The sequence below is a fragment of the Corvus kubaryi genome, unplaced genomic scaffold, assembly GCF_017639235.1.
Source record: "Corvus kubaryi isolate FWS band 111438036 unplaced genomic scaffold, C.kubaryi_AGA036_p1.0 129, whole genome shotgun sequence".
Taxonomy (NCBI): domain Eukaryota; kingdom Metazoa; phylum Chordata; class Aves; order Passeriformes; family Corvidae; genus Corvus; species Corvus kubaryi.
This window is the reverse complement of record NW_024580664.1, coordinates 1,236,545-1,255,052: the sequence shown is the minus strand read 5'-3', so window position 1 is coordinate 1,255,052 and position 18,508 is coordinate 1,236,545. Positions and strand designations below refer to the sequence as shown.

Here is an 18,508-nt window from a genome sequence, read left to right as displayed (position 1 = left end):
GGGGCGGCGGGGCGCGCAGGGCGGGCGGCCACGGGGCGCTCGGCCATGGGGCGCGGGATGCGGCTGGCGCTGCTGCTGCTGGGCGCCGCCGCCGCCGCTGCAGGTGGGTCGTGACCGGCCGCGGTCGGCGTTCTCCGTCCTCCGCGGGCGTGCGAGGTAGATACGCGCCTTGTGTGCGTGTGCGGGTACGCGCGTGTGCCGGAGTGCCCGCGCCCGTGTCCGCGGGGTGCACGGGCGTGCGCACGCACGGAGCGCCGCACGGGCGTGTGCGCACTGTGCACACACGCGTCTGTCTGTGCACGCACGTGTCCGCACACACGCACACACGCGCGTACATACGCGTATATGTGCGCACAGGCTGTGTGCGCGTGTGTCCGCACATGAGGTGCGTGTCGGTACGCGGTGTGTGCCGATGGGTGTGGAAAGGCAGGGGCCGGGATGCGCGTTCCCCCCGCGCCCCGCGCCGCAGACAAAGAGGGGTTCGGCCGCGCCGCAGCGCGCTTCGCGGGGCCGCCCCTGCCCGCGGAGCCTCGGGCGGGGCGGCGAGGCCGGGTGGGCTCGGGCCGGGGCTTCGGGGGATGCCGCGGGAGTGGGGCCCGGCTGCGGAGCGCTGCGGATGGCAGCGGCGGGGCTGTGGGCTCCGCTGGCGCTCTGGGCGGCGGTGCCCCGGGTCGTCGGGGTGCGGAGGAGGGCGGGCAGGGTTCTCAAAGCCCCTTCCCGCAGCGTAAACACTCCGCGCTCAGAGCTGCCCGCAGCGGGGTCCCGCAGCAGAGACACCCGGGCATAAACAGTTTGCGTAACGCTTCCTCGGCCGGGTGCAAGCCGAGTGCCAAATGTCTTTTCTAAAAAGAAGGGAAAAAAAACCTGATGGGAAACAAACATTTAATCAGGCACAAGATATAAACGAAACATCACAAGTTGGCATGTGTTGCTAAAATGCTTAAGCAGGAAGCATATGATTTTCCATGGATGTTTTTCCAGGTGAGTCATGGTATTCTCTGCATGCTCTTACTCATTACTGGAGATCCCAGTCCGGTGGCATGTACAGTGTATAGAATGGGAAGATTTAGTTGGGCAGATGCATTAAGTCCAAGCAAGGAAAAGCACCTCTTGCAGTGGTGTGGCAGAGTAGTCGTGAACCTGTGACTGCCAGCATAGAAATCTCTATGCTCTCGATTTGTCCTTTTACTGAATTCCTGTGGCAGCCAGTGTTACACTAGAAAGATGTCACTTTTCATAACATGAAGTGCTCTGCATCGGTCATGCAACTCTTTTCCAATTCAAGTGAAAACAAACACCCTTTCAAAGGGGGTTTCCTCTCCCGCCTTTCTGGCCCTGGGACCCACATCTATGTGCCAGCAGCATTTCCCAAATCCTACTGGAGCCAAGGTCCCTTGCCCCAGATCTGACCCCAGGTGAGGTCAATGCCTGGCCCAAAGACAACTGCAGTAATGACAGTGCATGATCAGGGCTGGAGTATACCCTGAACTGGGAGCAATCAAATACTCTGGGCTCCCAGGGTCTCACATGGGATTTGGTAGCCAACCCCTCCCAGCTGGGGTTAGCTTGTCCCTGTCCTGGGGCCAGCCATGCCAGCCCTACCACCAACTGCAGTCACGGGGAAACCTCCCATTGACCAGGTCCTCCTCCACTGCATTCCTGGAGGCAGCAGTCTGGTGTGCAAAAAACAAAAGTACTTGATTACACAAACAGTAATCTCAACCTGTCTGATGGTGCTGACTGAGCCCTGCTCTTCCTACCACTTCCCAAACCTGCTTTGCAATCCCACAACTGAGGGAACCGCAGTAAATGTTCATCTATTTGTGTAGCGGCCAACTGCACTGTATAACACGTAGCCAAAGAATCCAGGAAAGCAGCCAAAGACATAAATTAGGCCAACTACTGGCTAGCCTAACTGATAATATGATAATAGCACTTAACTTACCTACCCCTCAGGAGAGCTACGTAGGTTAATGTTTATACAATGCTTTGAAAAGGATGTTCAGGAGTTGTAAGTGATATCATATTAACCTTACAGTTCTATTTGTTTACTTTTCTAGAGCAAACGTATTCTGCACAGTTACTATAGGTCATCTCCAACACAGCTTTACCAGCACACTGTAGGAAGCTAACTTGACTGAGCATTTCTTGTTCACCAAAATTTTCCCAAGACTGCTTACCCAGTGAAAACCAGAGACTAGATTCAGAAGTGCCTTGTACTGGGTGCATAGCAAGCAGTGGTCTACAGCTGTTCTGAGGAAATGCTATAGAAAACCTATAGAGAGCTTTGGTGGTAGAAATGTTTTTATGCAGTGTTTCTTGAGGAGCAGGAGAAGTGGGGAATACTGTCAGGCTTGGAAGGCTTAGCACTGCTAGTGCATAATATAGCTTAATTGCAATTATGACACTGTAGGCAAAAGCTGAATAAGCCCCAAATAAAGGACTTATTGGATACTAAACTGAAATGACCTTCAGACATAACAAAAATGCCAAGAAGACATTAATTGGTGCACAAAGCTGACTGTGTATGACTGGCCTGGTGATAAAGAAGACATTATGCACCTCAGGATGCTTTGACCTGCACACATCCAAGTCAATAGAGATTTTTTTTTTTTACGTTAAACAATTCACCAAATACCACCTTGACCTACTCTTACAGTTATTAATAAAAAGTTGGAGAGCTTCTAATCAAGCATTCCTGCACCAAGAGTTACATTGATTACATGTGGAAGTTACATGGTTTCACAGTAAAGCCCATGGTGATTTTATTTTTCTTTGACACTTTAACTGTGGATTTTAAAATTGACAGGACTTCCAGAAAAGCTTGAACAAAAACCACAGCGCCTCAGCTGTGTGGCAGCTTGCCAGCATAATTTCAACCAAAACTTCTTTTTTCTTCCCTTTACATACACCAGTAACAGGCTTTCCAAACTTAAGCAGTGCTACAATTAAACACTGATGTTGGCAGAAGTTTCTGACTGTGGGAAGATTTGGGGTACAGCTGGAGTGGTGGGAAAGGGGTGAGGACTTGAGGTCATTGCTGGCAGGTGATATTCCTGTGGGCTCTCACACCCCGGACACCTGATGTGCTGCACGGTGGGCTGGGTTGCAGCAATGCTGTTCCCCATGGCAGCCTCCTGGCCTTGTGGCAGCAGGCTGCCTTTCTTCTGCTTTTCTCCACTTCTCCAGGGCCACCTGGATCCCCTTGGAGGCCTCGAGGCATGGGTGGCATGGCCCTGAAGCTCAACCCTGCTCTAGTCCCTCAAGGCGGGAGGGCAGGGTGTACTCATCTCTCCTCCTGCCTGCTCTCCATCTCTTGGTAGGGATTTTCCCAAGTGCAGGGAAACCCTGAAGAGTTTTGGGGTGGGGTTTTTTTGCTTTTAAAGACAACACTGAGCTCCACAGAGGGGAGAGCTGAGTAGCGGTGCCACACTCCCACAGCCCTTCCAGGGCTCGGTGGGTACCAGGAGCACACGGTTTCGGCGGTGGCAGCATCCCGCGTCTGCTCCGACGGGATGGGGTGCTCCCACCTCAGGAGCCGCCTTCAGCGCCCCGCTCTCTGCCCCGCAGGTCTGGGCGGCGTGGCGGCAGCGAGCAGTCCCTGCGAGAAGGCCTGCAACCCTCGGATGGGTAACCTGGCGCACGGGCGGGCGCTGCGCACCGACACGTCCTGCGGCCGCGGCGCCGCCGAGCCCTTCTGCGCCTACAGCGAGGACGCGCAGCGCCGCTGCCGGCGCCCCTCGTGCGGCCGCTGCAGCGAGGCCCAGGCCGGGCTGGCGCACCCCCCCGCCGCCATGGCCGACTCCCCGTTCCGCCTGCCCCGCACCTGGTGGCAGGCGGCCCAGGACGCCCCCCACGAGACCATCCGCCTGGACCTGGAAGCCACCTTCTACTTCACTCACTTGATTATGGTCTTCAAGTCGCCCAGGCCGGCTGCCATGGTGCTGGAGCGCTCCCAGGACTTCGGCGAGACGTGGAAGCCTTACAAGTACTTTGCTGCTAACTGCTCGGCCACCTTCGGGCTGGAGGATGATGTGACGCAGAGAGGAGCCATTTGCACTTCCAGATATTCGAGCCCCTTCCCCTGCACTGGAGGAGAGGTAAGTCTGCCTGGGTTGGGACGAGAAAGCCCCTGCTCCAGCCCCCTTTCTCTCTGCAATCTCTGCACCGGTGTTTACGCTTCATATTTCACTACACCAGCATCTCTTGTCATCGCACAAGGTGAATTAACGTAATTCATTCCTAGGTGATGTAAGCACCGCCCTGCCTCTTGCTTTGCTGAGTTCGTAGTCCCTCTCTTTTCCAAAAACTTCCTTTTCTTTCACCTGGTGAACTCCCCTGCACAACTGCAACCTAGGCAGGTGCTGCTAATTCCTCAGGAATGCATAAGGGAACGTCACTCTGGACAGCTTTCTCCAGATCTTGCAGGCGTGTGGTTTTGAGGTGATGCAAATCAGTCTGAGCAAAATGCAACTATGTTAAAATTAATAATCACCAGATCGACTTCTAATAGTAACTGCCTTCTTTGAGAAGTAGGCGTGTAACCAGCCAAAGCTACTCACCACACACTGAAGTATGGTTCCCATAAACCAGGTTAGCCAGGTAATTTTAAAACTTGTATCTTGTCTTCTTTTTTCCTGTGCACACTTATGTGAAAAGAACTTTGGAGAAAAAAAAAAAAGAAGAAAGACATCATATTTGCTAAGGAAAAAAAAAATATGTGAAAGATGATTTTCAGTATCAGAAACAGCAGATAACAAATGATGCATTTGGAGGCGCTACCAATAATACTCTTCCCTCAGTGCAATTCTGTCCCCCAGTGCTGGAGAGCTTCCCCTCGGAGCCGCGGCCATGGGGCCGCCCTCCTGGGTCCCCGTCTCGTGGGGACGCATCCCCGGCGGCCAGCTCTGGACTTTAAGGGCTGCTCCCTCTAGTGGCCTAATTTAATAAACTTGCCTAAAAGCTTAATCAAAAATTCCCCTCCGGTCTAACACAGAGAAAGGGTAAAATCTGGTTAGTGAATTAGGAGATCACTTACATCATTGTAGTTTCTGCTGAGAACTGGTTTTGAGGTGAAAGCCCGATCCTTGGAGACCAGCATTCATGTTGAGAAAAATCATGTATTCAGACCCCTTTGCAATCATTTGTGGTCACCTCTAGCCATGCTCTGGCTAGGAAGCCACTCTCTACAGAAATACTGAGAGCTGTTTTTTCACCAAAGTGCATCTCGTAGCTGTGTCACAGGAGGCAGCCAGTGTCTTGCCCTAGGAGAAGTTGTTCCATGCTCTCATCAGCTCAGAAACATCCAGACCTGTCAGACAGATCCAGAATGACTATTCCATTACATTTTAAATCAAATGGTTGGTTAGAAAAAGTGCTATCTTTCTTTCTTTTCCTGACATCCTTTGCTTGTGCCCCCCAAAAGCTGCCTAAACTTCCTTTCAGAGTGCAATATATAAAGGGGCTTACAAGAGAGGTGGAGAAAGACTTTTCAACATGGCTTTTTAATGACAGGACAAGGGGCAACCATTTTATACTGAAATTGATTTAGATTGGACATAAGACATTTTTTGATTATGAGGATCATGAGGCACTGGAACAGGTTACCCGGAGAAGCTGTGGATGCCTCATCCCTGGAAGTGTTCAAGGCCAGGTTGGATGGATGGGACTTCGAGCAACCTGATCTACTCAAATATGTCCCTACCCATGGAAGGGATGCTGGACTAGATTATCTTTGGAGGGCTCTTCCCATCCAAACAATTTTGTGGTTCTGAATCAGGGCTAACTACAAAGTGAGACCCACAAAAGAAAGGATGTATGTACCCCACTGGGAATTTCTCAGGCCCTCAGTATTTGTGCCAGCCTCTGTATCCCACCACCTGAATCCTAAACCTATGCCAGCCTGTGATGGAGTGTAGGGACTGAGATCCACAGCTCTTAGGCCAGCCAATGGGACTTCTCTGGGACATACGACTTTTTCAGCTTTCCAGTGATTTTTACTCAGGGGTGAGAAACCCAGGACATCCTACAAGGCAGCATTTGCCTCATTGGTGTTGGGTCCCATGTTGCTAGCACCCTGGTGCAGTTTTCGTTGTGGTCACTGCACACCAGGATGGGGGTTGTGCCTGGAGAGAACCTGTGCAAATCCTGGCCTTGGGCCAGCTCCTCCCTGGGTTGGTGCAATGTGTGGGGACAGTAGAACCAAGGTCTTGTGTGCAGAAACCAATGCCTGTCTCAAGATGAAAAGTAATTTGGTAGTGTTTGATGCATCTGCAGTAGCATGCTGCAAAAAGAGGCTATGTACCAAGCTTGCTTCTGTGGGATCTCTTCTTTTGGCATGGCTTTAGTCTGTGTTATTGCAAAGAAGCATATAAATCAAGAGCATTTAATTGTTCCAGGTTTTAAACAAGTATTGCATCCAAGGGGCTGGAGGTTAGAAGATTTTGCTCGTATGGTACACTTCAGTTTCCTGCAATTAAATACCACTTTTTACCTGCAAAGTAATAGCAGCAGCTCTCCAGATGGCAAGCCTGCATGCTTAGCAAATATCCCATTTAATTTATTACAGTGTGCTGCATTCCAGCAATTACTAGTAGCTGCCAATAGCAACATGTATCTGACCTAAAGAAACATCAGAGTTTTGTGTTCTGTTTGGAGTTATGTTGTGCTTTACTCCCACTTTGGAAGCACTGAATTTCAGACATATGGAAACAGTAATTTCTCTTGAAACAGTGGTTTCAAATATGCAGTCATCCAAAATGTTCATGTCTGAAGGGTATTACTCATTACTCTGAAGGGTATTACTCATTTTCTTTAAAGCACAACTACAAATTCTGTGACTGCCATGGGATTTCTTTTTAACTTTTGAGATTTTTTTTTTTAACTGTGATGTAACAACTGTAATCCATGATCCAAACTGTGTGTCCCACTGTCTGTATACTGCTTTCTCACACTTCAGACATTTCAATGCCACATGTGCATTTCCGGGCATGGTGTTAAGGGCTCGCAGGATTTTGCAGGATGCTGGGGTCTCTGTATGCTGCTGGCAGCTCACTCACTGCTATCCCCTTGGATGAGCAGTTTGTCTCAGGTGAGGCCTCAGGTGGTGGTGACTCACCCCAAATGTCACTGGAGGTAGGCACAGACCTATGGCTTGTAGGGCTGGTGGTTTCTGGTTTTACCCTCTGCAGAGAGCAGGCGGTGCTGATCCACCTGCATTTCTGCCGATTGTTAAAGAGCCTACAAGCCCCAGTTCAAGGCATCAGAGTGCAGAACCCCGCAGAACTCAGAGGCTTAGGGCCTCTTTTCAATATATCACCTGTCTTAATTTGGGTCAAAGGTGTATCTGCTTCACTTTTGATTGAAAAGAAAGATTAGAGTTTTTGCATTCTGCCCTCATCATCATGAGTCATTTCTTAGATGCTGACTTCAACTCTTACGACAAAAATCCTCCCTCATCAGAATTTACCATGATGTTGATCTTGAGGAGATTTATGGTAGTGAAGAAAACAAGCTGCCAAGCCTCTAGGTTCATTTCAAAGATTCAGACCTCAGAAATGCTGAAATAGCTCTGGGAGATGCCTTTCATCCTTCTGTAGCAGTGTGGCTCTGGGCTTCCCTTTGCAGTGGTGGGACTGGGATGGTGGAGAGCACTGGGAGAGAGATACTTCTGGGAAGTGGCACCATGCTGCAGTCACCTAAGCTGGGTGCCACCTCAGCAGCAGGAACCAGACAAGAAGTGTCACACGCCATGTGCGGCACTTGGAAGGTCTATTGATAGGTAGAATCACCTCATCAGGGACTTGGCAGGTCCCTGCTCTTCTTTACTTCCTGTCCCTAATGCTGCAAGTCCACTGAACATGGTTATCTCTGATGTGGATGTGGCTCCAGCCTGAGGCAGGCAAGAGATGGAGGATCAACCACCCAGTGGTGGGATTAGGAAGGAAAGGACAAATCTGGGCAGAACTGCCAAGCAAAGAGGTTGAAGGCTGTACTGATGTTTGGAACACTGCACTAAAATGCCATGGGTTCGGTCTAAATGGTTTTCTTGGTGGAAGTAAGCATGAGTTCACAGGTCAGCATGTGCCCAGAGAGCTCAGGGGCTCTGCTGAGCCAAGCTCCATACCAGGGCAGCCTGGCTGTAGTCTGACCTTATGCAAAGAAGAAACACTGTTTCAACAACCAGCAAAGTAGTCAGCGATTTCTCTGCAAGGATACAGAAGCTAAACAAACCAACTGAGCCTCTCAGTGGAGAGCAGGAAAGGGGGGCAGATGGTGGGTGCCCACCTCCTGCCCTGGCGTCCCAACCTTGGTATAGCCAAGCTGGGTTTCCAGCAAGGTTCAAGCATCTGCCTATTTGAGGTGAATTAATTAATACAGTGAATTAATTGTTTCACAACAGCAGTTTGTTTAGCATAGGCAGAAACCTCTAAATGTTAGCCTTGTATCACCAATGTTTTAAAAGAAAGGCTACGGCCAAGTTTTAGCCTGAATCATACAAAAATGCTACAAATGCTGAGTATCTTCGCTGTTTTTCAGGGTGTAACCCTTCAGCCACATTATTGCAAGGGAAATCAGAACTGGATTCACCAGCCAAACATAATCTGATCCCAGTAAACAAGATGCAGAAATAAACTCTTTCAGCTTCATGCTTAGACAAGAATACTAATTTTACCAGTATGCATAAAAGGCTGTCTTCCCTCCCATAGTTCAGATCATATTAGTATTTCCTTTTTGACACTCTAATCTTAAAATTATCCTTGGCTAGGGATCACTGTTGAGGGCTCATCCACAAGGGGCCCTTAGCAGATGTTAATTCTTTAACTGTGAGTGAGAGTGACTGTCCACTCTGCAATGCAATTATCTCATTCACTTTACATTCCCATCTGTGGTCAATTCAGATTAGCTCGCCTGAGTGTCCCCATTTAGACAAGTTCCAGGATAAAAGGGCTTACTGAAGCAGAGTCTCCTTGACAAGATTTTAGTAAATTAGTAACTTATTTTAGTGTTCATCTATTTAGAATACTGCTAATAAATCACTTGGAGACCTCAGCTATTGTTGCTGTGTGCTATTTATAGAAGAGGCATATTTGCAGCTTGACTATATTCCAGCAACAAATTCTAACATGCTTTTAACTTTTGAAACATCACATTACCACTGTTTTGCTGTGGGATGCGTGTCTTACTGAGCATTTTATTGATCTCATGCCTTCCGTAACGGAAAAACCTTCACGTTTTGCCTTTCACTGTTGCTGCATGCAGCCTGCCTCTCTTCCTTGAGGATGTGGACACCAGCCCTACTGGTTTTGCCTGAAATTAGCTGCATAGAGCAGAAGTAAATTGTGTCTTTCTACTCACAAGTCTCACCATGACAGACTGTGAGTGGTTGTAACACTCGCTGCTGACACAAATAGGAGTTAAAGACAGTCAGTAACTTTTATTTTTGAGTCCTGATTTTGAGTTGTAGAAACTTCTGTCTGGTTGGGGTTTTTTTACCTTTTAGGCCCAAATAAGCTTGGTTTTCAAGCTTATCATCATTGTCCTGAACTGAAGCTGCATTTTTATTGTGCTGAGATCCTTTAAGGATCTTGTGGGTAACAGGAGATTTGAGTTCAGTCACTTGTAGTGCTCCACAGAAAACCGGGGCAAATATGCAAGAATAACCTCAAAACAGCCTGGGATGTCAACCTATTAGAGGGCTGCAAACATCTTTTTTAATTGTCCTGTGCCACCAATGTCTGCACAGAGAGAAAACAAAGGCCCAAACTGATGAGAAGGAAAGAGGTATCCTGACAGGCGTTCAGCAGTGCTCAGGACATGCAAGGACATACCCAGGGAAGTATGTTTTCATCTCTACATTTTGTAGAAGTGCCCTTTGTAGGAAAAAGACCTCTTTAACAGCATCTTCCTGATCATCCTATCATTGGAAAAACACAAATTGTTGGGCTCTGTTCAGAAATGCTATGTGCAAAGGAGAGTCTGTTCAGCTAGGGGTGTTTGGGGTGATGGCCAAACCCTGTCCAGCTCTTTGCATTATATCACTGAATCCAGCAAGACACAGGGACTATTGTTGCAGTGCTAGGTTTGGCTTAGCAAGCTGCAGCTTTCCCAGAGAGCTCAGCGGAGCTGCTTAGGGCAGAGTGACCATTTCAGCCTCCTGCAGTCCATTTCGGACAGCTCGCACTCTTGTTCCTGCAGTTATCAGCCTTACAGCACAGTGATGGTGAAGGAGGTGAGAAGGGTTCCGCCACGAGGGCTTCAGAGGGCCTTTAATGGTTATATCTTTTCCTGGTGGTCCCCAGAGGCAGAAAGACCCTGTGAGCCAGCCGCAGGGCGGTTTTGTCAGATCGCAGGGGCGGTCCATGGGCGGAGTTGGGGTACAGGAACCAATAGGGAGAGCCTGAGGGAGTGGCCAGGGCTAGGGGCAGGGGAAAGTGGGGAGGGAACAATGTGAAAGACATTTAATAAATGAATCAGTGGGAAATACAAACCCACAGACCATTGTTCCATAAGCATAAGAATAATGATTTCTAGGGAAATCGTTAATGAGGTGAAGTACATGAAACTAGAGTCAATAAAATTATATAGGAGCCTAGAAATCCTAGGCTGTGGCATCTGGCAGTAGCAGCACACCAGCAGGACACCATCTCACCACCAGCCACCTTGCTGATGGCTGTGGTGAGGTGCATCCCTTGGTTTGGTCCTCAAGCTTTCCTTCCTGGCAGGGAAGCCCATCTTCCCAAGCACTGTGGAGGGTTTACAAGCCAGTTCAGATTTCCAGCAGTGGAGGAGATTCTCCCTTTAAATAATGGGGCAGCAAAAAGCGAATCAGGGGAAAATGGGAAACTTTAGCTCCGTTTTCACTTGTGCCTGGGAGGACAGGAGAAAAGGGCCATTCTGGGCACATGTGGAGACGAACCTTTGGTCTCTGACGAATTTTACCATAAAAGATACTTTAGAGTTCAGTCACCAACAGGGCTGAGCAACACAACAGTTGTTTTCAGGGCACCAGCACCTGCCTTTAAAGTGTTCTGTATGTGGAGTACCAGGCATGATACTGCCAGATCTGTGGGCCAGGTTGTGATAAATCCCTCCCCCTCTCCCATGGGCCATCCTAGAGGAGTGACATGGCCGCTAATGAGGCCTCCTAGATGCTCAGCATCTCTGAAGGACAAGGGCATGTGAAGAGCAAGATGCTTCTCCAACCTGCCCCATGATCCTCTGCATGATTTCTCCCATTACAACTAGCCCATAGGATCGTCTCCTTTTCTTCCTGGATTTCCCAGTGCTTTTGGCACTTGGGGGTTGGCCCTCTGCTTGGCCAGCTCTCGAAATGCAGCCGCCTTTGGGATGGAGCATAGCCAGTGTTTAACAGTGCATATCAGCAGTCCCGTTTGGAACAGCAAGTTTCTAACAACTGCTTCTGGATCCACCTCCAACTATGGCTAAAACGAATTATTCTTTGGAGGGAGCTTGACCAGTCTATGAAAGGGGATATATTGTAGGCTGCCAACAGCAGGAGGGAATGGGTCCCAGGGCTCCAGGAGACCCTTTCCAAACGTCTTATGTAGGATGTGAAGAGCGCTGTACCCACATGAAACAAGAGCAGTTTGGGTAGGCAGAATTTAATTCTGCAAATTGGCATCTGGCCTTGTTAGTGGGACTATTGCTTCCCTTGAGAAAAGTGCCACAGGATTTTAACGGTGCCTCCAGAGCCTCTCTTCAGGCACTGCACCCCACTGCTTCATTTCACAGTTCATTTTTGGATGAAGAGAAGGCTAGCTCACTTATTCAGCTTCCAGTTCTCTGGCTGGAAAGTAGGACTGCCACATTTCTCTTTGAGATTCCTGGATACAACTGGTTACATGGGAAGCGTGTAACCTAAAGCAATGTATTGACATGTCTCAGAAGTTTTGGATCAAAAGCTCCTTTGAGATTAATCGCCATGCAACAGTGGGTGTCGGTGTGAGACACCCAGTCTAACAACGTTCAAAATCCTACACAAATGGTGAAGTTCTCAAATTCTCCCTGGGTAACATTTTACAGGAAGAAGTTAATACCCAGAACCAAATTTACTAGATGCATATGCTATGAGTATTTTACCACCAGTCTCTCTGCAGCATCCCTCATTCCAGTAATCAAAATCTATAGCTATGGGTTGAAGGAGGGGTGCTGTTCCTTGTGACCTTTTGGACAGTGTGTAGTTACGTAGAATTCAGACAGGTGTTCTTTTTCCTAGAATTAAGTCTAGCTCGTGGTAGCTGGGTAGTTTAAGCAACCTACAGACACAAAGCCTTTTCATTATAAACAAGAGCAACTGAAAAATATTCATGGAACTGTGTTACTCTTGGGCTGAAAGAAATCCCCTTGATCCTTAGTACCACTACAGTTACTGAAACACTAACCTGCTGCCTTTCAGGCTTTTGCAGTGGTGTGTTGTGCTCAGAAGCTGTTAACGAGGTTATTCTGCAGCTCTGGGGAGTGAGCCAGCTTTTCTTACAGCCCTGCCAATGAAGAAGCAAGTCCAGTCCTTTGTCTGGCTCTTTGGAGGTAGCTCCAGGTTTTTTTGGTCTTCCACATGCACAACAGGTACTGCCGACAGGCCAAGGCTGAGAACATAAATCTTTTATGAGGATGGGGAAAGGAGGGGAATTGCTGGAGGGAAGAGTATTTAAATACCATCTTTCTTGCTGATGGGTCAAAGGACTTCATATCATCAGCTGAGCTGTGCTGGTTCATTTTCCTGACTAAGCTAGTGCAGCCTTGGAAATGGTAATTCTAAAGATGAGAAAAAGGCAATAATTGTTTTTCTTGGTAGTTCATAGCCAATGATATAATGCATCTGGAGGGTTTTGTGAGCCTAGAAACTGAGTGTTTCTATCTGTTTGATGAGTGAAAGTAATGGTTGGGCAAAATAGAGCCATTGTGGAATAAATTGTCAATTATTGGAGAAGCACTATTAATCGGAGATGAAGAAATCCAAGAGTTTTGAGCTGTAGAGAGATTTTTCTGATAAGAACATTACTTTTGTGATCATTGTCTGCATGAAGACAGGAATGACCTAGCAGTGTTTCATTTTCATCTAATGAAATTGTGTAGTCGGATGTTAAAGAGAAGCTGAGAAGATGGCTCTCATCAGATTGATTATTGCCAGAGATTTCAAGGATCCTGGAGAAATCCCAAAGGTCTGCCTAGCTCTCCTTGTGCCTTTTCCAGCCCCTCACTGGCCAGCTGCTGCATGTGAGTAGGAGCTCTGCCTGTACAGCTTCTCGCTTTTGAGAATGGCAGAAGAATGCTTTGAGTTTCCCAAAAGATAAAAGTTACCTTGGTATAAATTAATTTGCGAGGGCTGATTATTTGAAATAGCTGGATTTTCCTCCTGAAATCTTTGTAAGATTGCATAACTTTTGGATGGTGAGGCAAGGGATTATTTGCCTTGATTTATGTGCTGTAAAAACTGCAGAAGGGCTGGAGGCATGGGCCAAATGCTGTCTTACATCAAATTATATGAAGCAGTCTTGTTAAGGTTGCTGCAGGAGTGACATTTCTCCAGAATCTCAAGGAGCTCAGGGACTGCTGCTGGTGGTATGCAGTGGGTTTCTGTCATGGTTGCTTGGGGATGTTGATCAAGTGCTAAACACTGTGACCTGCAAGATTCCAATGCTCACAGTGATCTTAGTGTCTCTGATGGTCTCCTCTCTGCAGTGGCAGAGGAAGGGCAGGTTTTCCAATTTCTATTGCTGTTTCACCTCATCCAGGAGATGCTGAAGTATGCACCTCTCCACAAGAAAAAGAGACTGTTCTTCCCTGCAGTCCACTTTGTCTGACAGGCAGAAAAATGAAGAAGGGTTTTAGAGGAGCTGGTGGGTAATACCTGCCCAGCTTAGGCTGATGAACTTTCCACACCATATGATTTATTTGCAGCATCTGCCAAAAAGAAGACCAGTCTTTTTTTAGCCTAGGGTCATTGCAATGAACATAGCACAGAAATGCACATAGGTTTCTCTCCTAAAATCTTGTTGCTTGGTGTGGTGATATATGAAATAAGTCTGTTTTGTCAGTAGAAGGTACCTGCATTGTGGCTCTAGCAGCCTTCTTCACAGGGGGTAGTAGTCCAACAGGCTTGATTTTGTGAAGCAACGAGATTGTTTTCTTAAAACTTTCAGGAGCTTAACACCTTTAAGGTGTATCTCCAAAAAGTGGTTGAAATTAGACAGTGGTTTCAGAGGTTTTTAGAGTGGACTGATGGGCCGGGACTTGGATACACACGCAGTGCAATGGCACAGGGCCCTTTTCTGTAGGGAACTAATTTTGCAAGCAAAATATTCCTCTGCAGACACAGCTGTCCCCTCCAGGAAGAGCCAAGGAGAGCCTGGCAGATTTTGACCACACTGATGCAGAAAATCACAGAAACTAATATACTGGCCAGGAGGGTAAACGCTAGCATAGAGTTGCACCCTCAATACTGAAAGCGGGAGACAGAAGAAGCTGTCTGCAGAGTATCTGTCACTCTCAGAAGGCATACGAGGGCAGGGAATCTGCTGGTTGTTGCCAGCACTAGGTCTGGTGTTTAGACAATGCATCTCACAGTCGGCGTGCCTGAGCTGATCCTGCACTGGCAGGGCTGAGGGACTGTGTTAAACCAGGCAGCTCCTGTGCCTGAGGCTTCCCACTGTAAAAAAAAAGGTCCCCAAAGGTGTCAGGGCAGGTAGGACTGTTCCTGTTCCCCAAGGGTACCAAATTAGATTCATTGCTGCAGCTTGAGTCTTGCTGCATGACACAGCAAACCTTGAAAGTCAAGCCATCCTCATATGAACAGTAAGACAGTCTCATCTCAGTCTACCCTGCACAGGTTCTGGTGTGAGAAGCTTAATTACTCTTTCCTGGGAAGGCACAGGGGGACAAGCACAGAATGGTCTTAGCTCCAAGATTCCTCTGCAGCACTGAAGGTGACTAAGCAGGAGTGTGTGAAAGAGGTGTGAGAATGCTCTCTTTGAAGGGGGAGCACCTGACTGGCGTATTTCTGCAGCTAAATTTACATCCAGCTCCATCAATCAGGCTTTTGTGGTGATGATGAGCTTATTGCTCTTAATACATTTCTTGGGTGGAAGTTGAAAGCAGACACTGTGCCAGGTTGACAGCTGGCATGCATATTGCATCATTACTAATATTTTCAGTTACACTTTTCTGGAAACCAGTCTTATTGCTGCCTGGGAGCTTTCCATAATGTTTACCAAGAGAATTTACTGCTTATAACTTTTACATCTATTGAGTAGGAAAGCTCAATTGCCATAAAAAAATTTCCCTACTAAGCTTCTCTGAACAAGACCAGCCAAGGCTGAAAGCAGTTGCCACTTTCGGGTAGTGCCTACAGGAGAGTTCCTGGGCTGTTGGATGGGCTGCTCTGGCTGTGGAGGGAGGCGCAGGGGGACAGGGTGCAAGCAGGCAGTGGCTGGGGGATGGCAGAGGCGTACCAGGCAGTGATATAGCATGGCCCATCTCAGCTTGTGCCATGGTTTGAAGTGACAGCCAAGGCCTGTGAACACAAGCAGATGTGAGGCAATGCTGGGCACACGGCTGGGAATCCCAGAGCCAGGATGTCAGAGACAAGGGCTTACTTTCACCTCAGCCCCAGCCCCAGGCAAGCAGTGTCTAGCCTCAGCTGCTTGTTGTGCTGGAGGGAAATTTTTCAGGAGGCAAAGGGTTGAGGTCCTGGATGTGCTGGCAGAGCTCCACCACTGCATTTACTGCCTACATTTTCAGAGCCTTGTCCAGGCACTAAATAAATCTGATCACTTTCAGTGACGTGGAGATTCCACAGGGCCCCAGAATACAGGCCAATTAAGCACATTTATTTAGTGCCTACATACCAAGAGTCACTGCAGACTCCTAATGCAAACCTTAACTTTTCTGTTAAACACTTACTTAGACATCATATGCCTTTTTGTAAAGTGATGCACATCCCTCACTGCTTTTGCTGTCTATCTGGATAAGACAACAAACTTTTCATTCTCTTTATTCATACTATTTTTTCTTTTGCTCCTGTAAAATACATTGAAAGGAATAAATCCACCAGCAAATATCAAGTAAACCAGTACTGAATTTATCAAATGCCCCTGAGCTAATGAATCACTAGTACGGGTAGGTCATTATTGTAGAGTACTTACAGATACATTTTCATGCATCCAGGTCAGACAATACAGGGTAGAGTGCATCAGTCTCTTTTGGAAAGAAATCACACATCACTTCATGCAATGTTACCACCCTGGTTTTCATTTACAACCAAGTAAAAATGTGGTTAATGTTTTTAATATTTGTTTATTGCTTTTATTTCTGCTGTATTCCTGTTTGTTGGCTTGTTCCCATGTGTATATGCTTCTTGAGTCCCCTATCCAGTTGTTCTCTCTGTAATTTATCAATGTTGCCATTTCATGAACCATCTCCTGCTGCCTTCCTGGCTGAGGCCAGGCTCCCAGTTGGAGGTTGGAGCGTGGCACCTCTGGCCAGGTGCTGGGACCCAGGGAATGAGCACGTGCATGGCAGCTGCAGGACCCTGTCCAAAGCCTCTGTAACTGTGCCTGTTTCTGAAGATCTGTGAGGAAGAAGCTTTTTGTGGATCGCCCATGTTTCTTCAATGTCAAAGGCATTTGTATCCTGAAGGATATATCCTGATCCACTTTATTGCTCTGGACATTTGCATCTTGACAAAGATCCGGGCCCTTGCAGCTTCGTTTGGTGGAGGTGAGCCCGTGACTCATCAAGAAACTTTTACTCCTGGAAAATCTTTTGTTGGTTCTGTTGACTTCCTCAGGCAACTTCGACTTAATGGCCTGTTTTGTTGCTGTTGAAATCATTCATTAGCATTTTCCTTCCCACTGTGGAAGTTTATATATAAAGATGTCCTTTCGTTGCCTCTCACGTGTAAACATATTAGTGTACTTCTTGCAAAGGGACTTCAGGTATTTATATATCAAGGTCATTGTGGTGCAAGTGGTTACTTGAGTGCACCATGTCCATGGCTGCTGCTTTATTTATATACAGGGCTACGTTTCTGCATCTGCGGAATGATGAGGAGCTCAGGCTTCTTCTCCCACTAGAACCTGTGAAATAATCAACAGAGCAAGAGTCGCTCATGACAGCCCATAAGGAAATGGAAACCCTGTGGAAATTTATTAGAGGCTGTCTATGTAATGATGTGACCAAACTGCAGACAGCTGCAGTGGTCTGACTGAAGAGCAGAGCAGAGTATTTTTACTCCGTGGTACTTGCAAGGCACTGTGGAACAGCTTATCCACTCCTGCTCCCCTGGGAGTGGAATGGCCTTCCCCTGGGAGTGGAGTGGGCTCCCTCCTGCAATCAACAGGCATCGAACTAAGAGGATCAGGTGAGCCCAACCCTCTTGAGGCACAGCAGTGGCATTCCTCACTCAGAGACTGCAGACTACAGCTCCTATTTGGCTGTGTAGAAAGACCACCACCATGACAAAAAAAGTCTCTGTACAACTTTTAAATCGCTCCTCAATTGATGTTCCTTCATGCAGAGGTTGCTGTTACAGCACATGGGATCCAACAGCATCATTCCACATGTCACAGAATGAACATTACCCCAAGGACTAGGTATTTTGTTTCTTAGTGGTTCTATTTGCCTCCTGGTTGGTGGCATGAGTTATTGCTAGATACTTCATTTTCAATGGAAGCTGAGATAAAGGTTCAGTTCCTGGGACTGTATTTAAGAAGAATCCCAAATATCATAAGATTTATAGTGAGCTAGCAACACTGGGAATGAAAACATCTTTCTGATAGGATATAATGTGGATGCAAAGCACAAAAATGCTGGGGGGCTTCAATGTATGACTTCCAACTTGTTTTACAAAATATCAAATTTTAATTAGTGCATATATTTCAGAGCTGCTGGTGTAATGATCAGGGCCTTCCACACTTTGCTATCATATGTGGGGCTGACTACTGCATAAGTCACATCATCTGCCTAACATTGTGATGCTGGGGTTTGATATTTTGTTAGTAGGCCTCATACACAGAGACAGACTTGAGTGGGAAAGACGGAGGTCTGGTCACCATGAGGTGCTTACTGGTGAGGCTTGCTGCCAGCAGAGCAGAATCCTGTCTGGACAGTGGCACCAAAGGCCTACCCAGTGGCACCAGGGAGACAATGGGCTTGCAAAACCTCATCAGATGCACAGACATGTTGACAAAATGTTCTTTTCCAATTGTTCCTACACCCTTCCCCTACACTGTTAAAACTAAGCAATATTTTGGTTGAAGAGACCACTGACTACAGTAGCTGGGAGTTGCCAGCAGAACCAGAGGCATGAAAACCTGGGCAGGTCTGCTGTGCAAGTCATGGTTCATTAGTAGCCCCGTGCCCATCCTACTGGTGGGACAATTGCATGGAACAGCCCAAGAAGAGGTAAAAGCAGTAAATCTGGCACTGCCCATGTGTGTATGTGTGGCTGGGCTGCTGGAAATCACCCATGACAGCTGTATGAGAC

The 18,508-nt window shown here is 47.5% G+C and overlaps 1 protein-coding gene across 3 annotated transcripts in view; it reads left to right on the top strand.

Moving 5' to 3' along the window:
• Positions 1-6: 6 nt before the first annotated feature.
• Positions 7-18,508, top strand: part of NTN4 (netrin 4) — a 48,164-nt gene continuing 29,662 nt past the window's right edge. For 2 of the 3 annotated variants that reach the window (XM_042026058.1, XM_042026040.1), the window contains exons 1-2: positions 7-103; positions 3,571-4,100. In XM_042026058.1, coding sequence (XP_041881992.1) covers positions 46-103; positions 3,571-4,100 — 588 coding nt within the window. In that variant the 5' untranslated portion in view covers positions 7-45. Of the gene's footprint in view, positions 104-651; positions 982-3,570; positions 4,101-18,508 lie in introns of those variants that run through there. The other variant, XM_042026049.1, reaches the window with a different exon arrangement.